Genomic DNA, 10,142 nt, shown 5'->3' with positions numbered 1-10,142 from the left:
CTAATTACTCAGATCTATCTCCACAAAACATATGATGTAACCAGCTGTGTTTGTGTTTGAGATTTCTAGGATGAAAAGTACTCTAGATGGATCGTGATCAATAAAGACATAATAGGGCTTCCCTGGTGGCGCAGTGGTTGAGAGTCCGCCTGCCGATGCAGGGGATACGGGTTCGTGCCCCGGTCCAGGAAGATCCCACATGACGCGGAGCGGCTGGGCCTGTGAGCCATGGCCGCTGAGCCTGCGCGTCCGGAGCCTGTGCTCCGCAATGGGAGAGGCCACAACAGTGAGATGCCCGCCTACCGCAAAAAAAAAAAAAAAAAGACATAATAACAGTGAACTGCTCAGAGCAGTTTTCGCTGGACAGATAAACAAAATAATAGACAAAGCATTGCAAATGAAAACTAAAATAAACCTCAAACCAAGGAAAGGACTTTTAAGACAGGTAGTCCACGGATTTAAAAAATTCTAAAATAAAGACGACTTGTTTACATCAAGTTTGCATATATGCTAGTGTCATGTTATGGAGGTCCTTTATCTACGTGAATTTCGTGCATCCAATTGATGAGTACAATTTTTAATTAAATAAAATAGTAGCGTCCATATTAAAAAGATCATAATTAATAAACTAAATATTTTCAGGTGCAGTAATTTGTCTGCGCTTCAAGCCCAAAGGAAAGGATGCTCTACTTTTGGCACACCTATGAGTAACTAGATTTCCAGATAGGTCAGAGGGAAAAAACTGAGTTAGCAGCTATTAAAATGATCCCCCCCCCGCCCCACTTCCCCTGCCACGCCTTTCCAAAGCACTCTCCCTGCAAACTCAGAGTGGCACCATCTTTCCAGTTCCCGGGAGTAGTGAATCACCCTCAGTCTCTCCAGCGCCTCATCCAGTTAGAGGAGAGCCTGCTTCTTCAGAACTGTCTAGGAAACAAGGGTCACCCTCGATTGATTCCAGTCATCCCAGAGCATGGTACTCCCCCAAATCGCTGGATTTCGTGCTAAAACCCAGAAAAAAAGTGATCCGGTTGGAGGGGGAAGGGGGAGAGGAAGAGTATGAATGTATACGGAGTAACGTAAAGAAAGGGCGTGGGAATGGAGAGAAAGATCTGCTGGAAGCGGAGAGAAGGAAAGCCACGTGGTAGCCGACTCGAACCCCAGGACAAACGGGCGTTGTCCAGCCAGGGACTGTGAGCCTGGGAAGCGTTTGCCATTTGCACGCTGCTCCTCGCGGACACTGGGTGGCGCTCGTGGTAAAGACTTACACTACTCTTAGGGCCCGTTTCCCCTCCACCGCCTCCCGCCCTTTGCAAAATTCGGCTACTAGGAGATGAAATTACTCACATTCTTCCTACGTGTCGCCGTGAGGAGAGCACTTCTGGAGAAGTTTGAAGCCGTGGGGCTGTTTCTCCGCGGCTGGGCCTGTCAGTGGGTTTTGAAAGAAGTAACAGCGTCCGGCCCGCTGGTCTTACAACAAAGTTTTGAGCCTTGGTATCACAAGCACCACAGTACCAGCAGAAGTTGCTACCCTGACAGCCGGGATACCCAACACGTGTGCGCCCAGAGCGTGGGTCCGAAGCGCCGGCCAGGCCCGGTGCCAGCCGCGCACAAAGCCACAATGACTCTAACGTGAAAGGAAATGGGACCATATTGTGATCAGACTCGGGCTCCTTTTAACTTAGCGCTCCCTCTCCCTCCCGCTTCCTTTAAGGAAAGGAAGGGTAGGGGGAAGTGGGGTCAACCTAGAAAAGAAGCAGGACAAAGCAAGAAAGTCGATGCTCTGGACCTTCAGAGACACACCCAGGTTTGGAGGCCTCACCCAGCAGAAGCCTTTGCATAAGTGGCTCGGAGTCTGGCGTGAGGGCCACCACTTTAGGAACGGAGAAAAAGAAATTAAATCCTTCCTCTTCACCCCACTCCTTTTTGTCTTGTGTAAAACATGGGAAAGAATGTCTTTTTTTTTTTTTTTGGGTCGGAGGAAAAGTGAAATTTATCAAGGTCTAGAATAATTTAACTTTGTAACACTGTGTTTTCAACCAGATTTTGAACTTCTAAATTTTGTCCAAATTCTGCAGCTTCCAATCTATCCAGATTGGAATCTGCCTTCTCAGCAAGGTCTAAGGACATTGCTACGAACACCCGATTTAGCATAACGGTATTGACCTCATTTCCCGCCACGTAATAACTTTTAAATCTATAAAAAGTAGAGAGTGCCAGGGTGGGGCTGCGGGGATACGGTGGGGTGCTGCGGAAGGCCGCCTGCTCCCCGAACCCGGAGGCGCCTTGAACCATCCCTGGCATTGCTTTGGGGAAGCGATTCGTGTAATTAAATGGCAGGATGCGTGTAAGGTGACTCGATGGGCGCTGGGAACTCCGGAGCAGAGGCCAGGGCTGCAAGCCTGCTGCGGTCTGTAGTGTTTCCCCGAAGCCCTGTGGTCCTTCTTAGCCAGAACCTAGCGGGCGAACGGCCGTGCCGACCTCCATAGCATGGTGAGGATGGGCGGACAGCCTTGGCTCTGTTTAGCTGAGCTTCTATCTCAGAGGAGTCTGGGGCGGCACAGGCCGCAAGCAGGGACTCGGGTGGGTGTGGGAGGAGGGGCGCTGTGGACCCTGTGACACACACCTTCCCTTCCCTGTTTGCGCCGGAGCTGAAGTTGCCCCTGGAGGGCTATGAGACAATAGCTGTGGTTTTACGGCGCCCAGAGGCAGGGAGTTGGTGCACATGTGGCTGCTCGGCTTTGGAGTTTCGGAGCGAGGCTGGCCTCCTGCTCCGAGTTCCGGACCCGCCCCCACCCCTCGGCTCTCCTGCTAGGCTGTTTCGGGCCAAAATAGCTCCACAGCCAAAGTGAGGCTAAACTAAGACTAGACACAACTAATGTGGACGTTTTCTTCTTCGGTTGGGTCGGGGGTGGGGCGGGGAAGGGATGAGGCGGTGATGAGAAGCCAGACTGTTCCACCCTGGATGTCGGGTGGAGCTCCCAGGTTCCGGGTCTTAGAACCCCTGGAGGAAGGTGCTGGGAGGGCCCAAATCAGGATCCAGCTCCTGGAGTGTCCTATTTGAGGGGAGAGGAAGTGGGTAGCGGTAAACTGACTAATGTTAAATTTCTAAACTCCCAGCTAGATCACCACTAGAGCAAGAGTGACACTTTGTGAAAGGCAAACACTGGATCCCAAATACCAAGTGTTTGATTCCTGAGCCTTTTCCTTTGCATATGAGCTAAGATGCTTTCACTGCAAGAAATAAAGGGATTGAGGGTACAGGAATCCGGACCCTGGGAAATGGAAAAGCAGGCCCTCAGTGCCACCTCCATGGAGTCGGAAGAGGGAAATCCATGGGCTTCACCCAACTTCCCGAAAGAACTTTTATCTGTCTATTTCCCAGTGTTCTTGGGGTTCCCATTAGTCCCGTGAGGACAAGTCATAAGTAGACCATTCACTTTTGCAGGAATCTTTGACCACTGAACACAGAATTACTGATCCTCTATTCCAACAGCATCCAAATAGGCTGGAATATCAAACAAAGTGTGGGGCTGCCCGCTCCTCTTGGGGACCAGCAATTTGGGAGTCATTAAGTTATTTGTGCTTAAGACAGCGATTTTTTAAGTCGTTGTAGGGATTTGGGCTTGCAGGAACTCTCTGCCATTAAGAGTGCATTCTTGAGCATCCTTGTCTCGCCCTTGTCTGAGAAATAACTCATCTCGGGCAAAGGAAGTTCTTGCTGCAAATTTGTCTGTCTTTTCCCAAATCACAAATTTTCAACACATGTAAATTACAGCTTGGCTCCCAGTACCCCACTAAAAATATTGTTCTCATCAGTTTCTTCTCACCTTTATCCCACATCCCTGCTCCCCACCCCGCTTTGATTCCCCATTTCAATATTAGTGTTCAATCCACATTCGCCCCTGATGCAGCTCGAGGCTGGCTGGGAGGTGCAGAGCCTGGAAAGACCGTGGTCGACCTCATCCCCAAAACATGTGCATTTTCTGAGGCTGCTGATTGGAACACATTGTCTCCAGACAGTACAGAGCAGGGTGTTGGCGCTTCTGCGTTGTCTTTAGTATTCACTGAAAACAGACTGCCTGAGGACCCCCTCTTCCCCCAGCAAGCAACAACACACACACACACACACACATACACACACTCGCCCCCCCCCCTTCATTTTTTCTCCCTCTTTTTTTTAAGCAATGCTTTGTTGTGCTAAAACTAGTTGGACGAGTTAGGGTGTTGCTGCTGCTCCTGAGGCCCTGGCCAATGGAACCCGATCCACCCCGCTGTGCGTAAGCGCGCAATTAAGGATTTAACCAAGGCTGTGCTGCGCCTCAGCCAGCAGTCAGCCTGCCGGAGACAGAGCCTCCAAGACTCCCAGCCTCCTCCTCGCCGCCGCCGCCGCCGCCTCTCCTCCTCCTCCTCTTCCTCCTCCTCCCTCGCTCCCACAGCCATGTCTGCTTAGACCAGAGCAGCCCCACGGCCAACTCGGGCAGCCGCCGCCGCAGAGCAGCAAGGACAACCGCCGCCGCCAGCGAGCGATGACAGGAGTGTTTGACAGAAGGGTCCCCAGCATCCGATCCGGCGACTTCCAAGCCCCGTTCCAGACGTCCGCAGCCATGCACCATCCGTCTCAGGAATCGCCAACTTTGCCCGAGTCGTCGGCTACCGATTCCGACTACTACAGCCCCACGGGGGGAGCCCCGCATGGCTACTGCTCTCCTACCTCGGCTTCCTACGGCAAAGCGCTCAACCCCTACCAGTACCAGTACCACGGCGTGAACGGCGCCGCCGGCAGCTACCCCGCCAAAGCTTACGCCGACTACAGCTACGCCAGCCCCTACCACCAGTACGGCGGCGCCTACAACCGCGTCCCGAGCGCCACCAGCCAGCCAGGTACGGGGGCTGGGGGTGGGGACCGACACAGGGGGAGCCAGGATCAGGGAGGAGCGAGATGCGGTGGGAGATCCGGGGCCGCGCCGTCCACTGCAGCGCGGGCTCACCCGGCGGAAGGGAGTGGGGGCCGGGACTCTGCAACCACGAGAGGTTCCCGAGCCAGCATTTTAGAGATTCTTAGTAGAGGAAGCCCGCGGGGGAGTTCGGACCAGCGTCTCTCCTCTCTGGTACCCTCGGGCGACCCCTCAGCCGCTGGATTCCCAGCTTGCCCGTTCGGAAGCCGGCGAAGCTGGAAAGAGGGTAGGGGTAGAGAGAGGAAGAATCAACCAGCCTGAGCGGCGTTTACGTAGTGAACGGAAGGTTATTTGCTGGATGTTAGGGTAAGCGTGCTCGAGGAGTGGGAGTGGAAGGCTGCCTCAAAGACTCTGCGGGGATTAGTGTGAGAGCAGCCGCGAGCCAGCGTGGTGCGGGTACCCGGAGCGCGCGGGGCGGGGTGGGGGCCGGAGAGCTGTAGCCCGCCAGAGGAAGAGCGCGCCGAGAGCCTTGCGGTTTCTCCAAGGCATTTCCCAAAACAAAAAGCCATTTGAAGGCGGAGGAGGGTTGCTGAAGGGTCACGATATTGGAGCAATACTTTTTTCCTTCTCCCTTAGATGCCTACAATTTGTTTCTCCTTCCCATCTCCTTTTGCATCTGCCTTGAAACTTAGTTGGAGAGTTTAAGAGGGTTAGTGAGCTTGGGCAGTAAGAGAGGTATGAGGTCTCCTAGGAGAGGTTTTGCTGGTCAGGTTTGATCTCTTCCCACCAGCACATTAATAATCCTGCTAATATTAGCATCCCCTGCTCTGGCAGAATCGAGACCACAGCCCTCATCCTCCACCCTTCCTCTCCTAGGAGCTCGCCACACACACCACACACACACACACACACACACACACACACACACACACACACACACACACACACACACACACACACACACACACACACACACACACCGAGGAGAGGTTCTCCGCCCCTTGCAGAGATGGGCACTTTTGATAAGATGGTACTTTTGTGAAAGGGGACTTGTGGCCCCAGGGCACGTTTGTAAAACACGCGTTCCGAGAGTCTTTTTTCTCCCAAGTCTATACTCACAATTCTGCTAAATTCGTCCTGACCTGCCGCCCCTTTCCTACGAAAACACCCCACCGCGGATTCCTTTTCAAATTGTATTGGAACTATAACTCCTGATAAACTTTAAAAGACTGCGGGGAGGGGGGGGGGCGGGTGGAGGCGTGTCTTCGTTCCTTTCAGTGTCTCTGAACTTCGTACATAAATGAAAGATTTTTTTTCTTTTGGCCAAGAACTTACTAAGTCTATTTGTAAAAGAAACCAGACACATCTGTGCCCTCGCAGATCTGCAGGGAGATTATGGGGGCTGCATAATCGGCCCTCTGTCTGCGGCGGCTCGGACGGCTTGCTGCTGAATTGAAGGAGCATAGTTTGCTTGTGGGTCTTTGAACTTTGGAGACCTCGGTTAGCGTCTTCCCTGCCCATGCGTCTGGCCTCTGCGGGCGCCCGAACAGACGCTGACATAAGGGGGGCCGCGGCCCGGGGCCTCCCCCTTGAATCCCCGGGAGCGGCTGGCCAGACTCACCCAAGAAACGTCGGTGAACACAGGGTGGGCTTGAAAACGAATCCGGGTGAAGCAGGAACCGCTGCAAGGGCTAAATCCCGGACGCCGAGAAAGGAGTTTTGCTGTACAAGGCGCCTTGCACAAACCCAGGAGAACCTGAATAAACAGAGTAGGGAATTAATCAGGCTACCTGGATTTTCCATGATGGGGAGAGAGGGGTCTCGTGAAGCAAAGGTGGTGATATGGGGAAAAGAGAGTGAAGGCTGCGTGGTAATAAATTCAAGGACTGTATTTGCAAGTTCTGCAAAAGGGCCATTGTCTGCCGACAACTCTAACCGGGTCTGTTTTGATTATTTAGAGAAAGAAGTGGCCGAGCCCGAGGTGAGGATGGTGAACGGCAAACCAAAGAAAGTTCGTAAACCCAGGACTATTTATTCCAGCTTTCAGCTGGCCGCGTTACAGAGAAGGTTTCAGAAGACTCAGTACCTCGCCCTGCCCGAACGCGCCGAGCTGGCCGCCTCCCTGGGACTGACGCAAACACAGGTAAATCCGGCCGCGGCTGGGCCAGAGCCCCGCCTGGGCTGCAAGCCTGGCTTGGCCGCGGGGTTCGGTCCCGGCGGGCTGGAGCCAATTCAATAGGGCCCGCGAGAAACTCACAGAGAGAAAGACACTGACCCCGCGCCCTTCCCTCTAGGAGTCAGGCCGGGTGTCCCCGCCGTGCGACGGTAGGGATGGGATGGAGACCGCGTTCATCCTGAGATGCAAGCCCCACCCCTTCGAGCCTCGGGCGTTGAGGGGCCGGTTTCCTAGGCTGGAAACAAGGGGAGGGTTGTTTCTAGGACACTCTCGAAGCTTTGAGAAACTGTCTGGTTCTCTGCACAATGCAGAGCCTCTCGGGATGAGCGGGGCCCGGCGGGCTCTCGGTGGTCTTAGGCCGCGCGCAAGCCGGGAACGTCGCCTGCAGCCGGAAGAGCTGACGGGTCACGCCCTGCGCCTGCGGAGCTTTAGGCCGCAGCAGCCTGACCTTCCGAGGTGGGAGGGCGCGGTTGTACGGGGAAATCTGCCCTGGATCGTCCCGTTCCCTTCACTCCCACCCCAGCCCCACGGGGGTCTTTGGAAGAATAAAGAATGTCATCGGAGCCGAGGAGGGAGTGAAAGGGGTCGGTCGGGAAACGGGGAGACCGCTCCTTGTCCGCCACACTCGCGCGCGCGCGCGCGCGCGCGCGTAGCCAGTCCCGCGCCCCTAGCTCACCGGGCCCTGGCGGTTGTTCTGGAGACGTTCGTGGCGCCGCTTTGCAGGCGCTCCGCGCAGGCCTACCCGTGAGCGCTCGCGGCCGCGGACACTCGCGCCCCCTCCCCCGGCCCCAACAAAAGACAAAAGCCTGGGGGTGCTGCCCCAGCAGCAGCCAACAGGGCGCCCTCTGGGGCCCGAGATGCAGGCTTTGCCCCCGGCCCAGCCCCTTGACCGTGGGCCGAGAGCTGCGGGGAGACGCCAGGGCCTGGCCTTCTGGGGGCCGAAATCGCCTCCAGTTGCCACCCTGGGGGAGGCGCGCGGGCAGCCTCTGAGTGTCCCGGTAACGTGTGCCTTTGTTCCCCCACCCAGGTGAAAATCTGGTTTCAGAACAAAAGATCCAAGATCAAGAAGATCATGAAAAACGGGGAGATGCCCCCGGAGCACAGCCCCAGCTCCAGCGACCCTATGGCGTGTAACTCGCCTCAGTCTCCGGCGGTGTGGGAGCCCCAGGGCTCGTCCCGCTCGCTCAGCCACCACCCTCATGCCCACCCTCCGACCTCCAACCAGTCCCCCGCGTCCAGCTACCTGGAGAACTCGGCTTCCTGGTACCCGAGCGCGGCCAGCTCAATCAATTCCCACCTGCCGCCACCCGGCTCCTTACAGCACCCGCTGGCGCTGGCCTCCGGGACACTCTATTAGACCGGCCGCTTTCTCTTGCTGTCTTTTTTGGGACTACTGTGTTTTTGCTGTTTTAGAAAATCATTTAAAAAAAAAAAGGAATTCATATGGGGAAGTTTGGAAAACAGAAACAAAAAAGATTCATGTGTAAAGCTTTTTTTGCATGTAAGTTATTGCATTTCAAAGGACCCCGTCCCCCCTTTTTTTACAGACGAACTTTTTTTGCGCAACTGTGGACACTATCAATAGTGCCTTGAAATCTATGACCTCAAATTTTCAAAAGACTTTTTTCAATGTTATTTTAACCATGTAAATAAGTGTAGATAGAAGAATTAAACTGTATATTCTGGATAAATAAAATTATTTCGACCATGAAAGCAAAATGCTTCTAAAAAATACTCCATTTGCCCCACTTATAATGGGCTAGTGACATGTTGTGCAGGCAATTAAAGGAAGACAAACTCTGCAGAGATCCAACAAGGCAAAAGGGAAGACAGAAACTGGGGGCTGTGTAGATGCAGAACTGTAGATGTGTATACGTTGGATGCTGTACTTTATATGTCTATATACATATGTGGCCTGTTTAGAGTACTGCCACATAATATACATTTAGGTGTTTTTTGGCCTAACCACAAAAACGTTTAGATAATTTTAAGTTTAACCCCAAATTGTTTCAGGTAGAAAGTAATGCTGGAATCTAAATACAGCCCTCCCTGTGTGTAAGAAAGCAGCAGAAATCCCTCAATAACCACTCTGAATTCTAAGCTCAAAGCAATTATGGTGGAGACTGCCCCCCTCCCCATCAGCCTCTGTGTATTGCCAGAGCAATTAGACAAATTACACTCCCTTCAAAGGGAGCTTCCAGAGATAAGAAAATGAAAAAAAAAGAAGAAAAAGAAATTACCCCTTCTATTACATTTTTTTAAAAACCTGAAATATTTGCAGTGTGGCAAATGGTAGTGCCTTGAACTCAGTGTATGATTATAAATGTATCTGAGCTCTTTCACAAGAGGAAAGGATCAGAGGACTTGAAAACAATGATGGACCTAAATCAGTAGGCCAAGCAGGGCATGTGTGTGTAGGGGGGATGCATTCGTTCTGCCAAGAGAGGGAATTATGAGGTGGAGGAAAGGAAGGAAAGTATTGTGGCCCCGTGTTGATTTCATATCATGTGAGACAATATTCCAAACATAAATTACTTCCTTCATCCTCTTTACCGCTCTGGTTTTTTCAGGAAGGAGCTCTCTCTGCTTTGCTTTTACATAAGACAGTGGCAAAGCAGGTTACAAACGATGGGAAACTGCATCTGTTTGCAGGGATTTCTCTTTTGTGGAGGCTTCTCTGGGGCAGAGGAAGGACTTGTAGCAACCCTGGCCTCTGTCGCGTCCTTCTCCCTGTACCTCTGCATACAGACATCAACAGTGTGACCAGAGCTACAGCCCGGGTCTAGAGCTGTACTCCCAGGCCTGAACTGTGGGTGTCTTTTTGACTGTCCTTTAGTTCGCCTGACTCTGTTTCCTTGGGATACCAAGGGAAATCGTTTGTTGGAAATTACAAGATGCGTGAGATATATTTAACAGCTAGGAAGTCAGCAGCAATAAATTTGACAAAATAGTTTTCTTGGGCGGGGGTGGGGGCGTGGGGGGAAGATTAGAACGTAAAAATTTACATCCTGTCATCTGAGGACTTCTGAGAAGGTTCTTCCAGGATTGGGAGACTAGACCTGAAAAGGCAC

At 52.8% G+C, this 10,142-nt stretch overlaps 1 protein-coding gene across 1 annotated transcript; it reads left to right on the top strand.

Moving 5' to 3' along the window:
* Positions 1-4,339: 4,339 nt before the first annotated feature.
* On the top strand, positions 4,340-9,552 carry DLX5 (distal-less homeobox 5). The gene is made up of 3 exons (XM_060156105.1): positions 4,340-4,881; positions 6,854-7,038; positions 8,099-9,552. The coding sequence occupies exons 1-3, from the start codon at positions 4,527-4,529 to the stop codon at positions 8,426-8,428; spliced, it is 870 nt and encodes a 289-aa protein (XP_060012088.1). The 5' UTR covers positions 4,340-4,526; the 3' UTR covers positions 8,429-9,552.
* Positions 9,553-10,142: the final 590 nt, after the last annotated feature.

The sequence above is a fragment of the Lagenorhynchus albirostris genome, chromosome 8, assembly GCF_949774975.1.
Source record: "Lagenorhynchus albirostris chromosome 8, mLagAlb1.1, whole genome shotgun sequence".
NCBI lineage: Eukaryota > Metazoa > Chordata > Mammalia > Artiodactyla > Delphinidae > Lagenorhynchus > Lagenorhynchus albirostris.
Note: the sequence above shows the minus strand (reverse complement) of the source record. Positions and strands in the feature narration are given on the sequence as shown.

Bases quoted from the DNA above. Each gene is read 5' to 3' on its own strand.
- DLX5 (XM_060156105.1), top strand. From the start codon at position 4,527: ATGACAGGAGTGTTTGACAGAAGGGTCCCCAGCATCCGATCCGGCGAC. The intron at 4,882-6,853 runs GTACGGGGGCTG...TTGATTATTTAG, and splicing joins GAGCGCCACCAGCCAGCCAG to AGAAAGAAGTGGCCGAGCCC. The intron at 7,039-8,098 runs GTAAATCCGGCC...TCCCCCACCCAG, and splicing joins TGGGACTGACGCAAACACAG to GTGAAAATCTGGTTTCAGAA.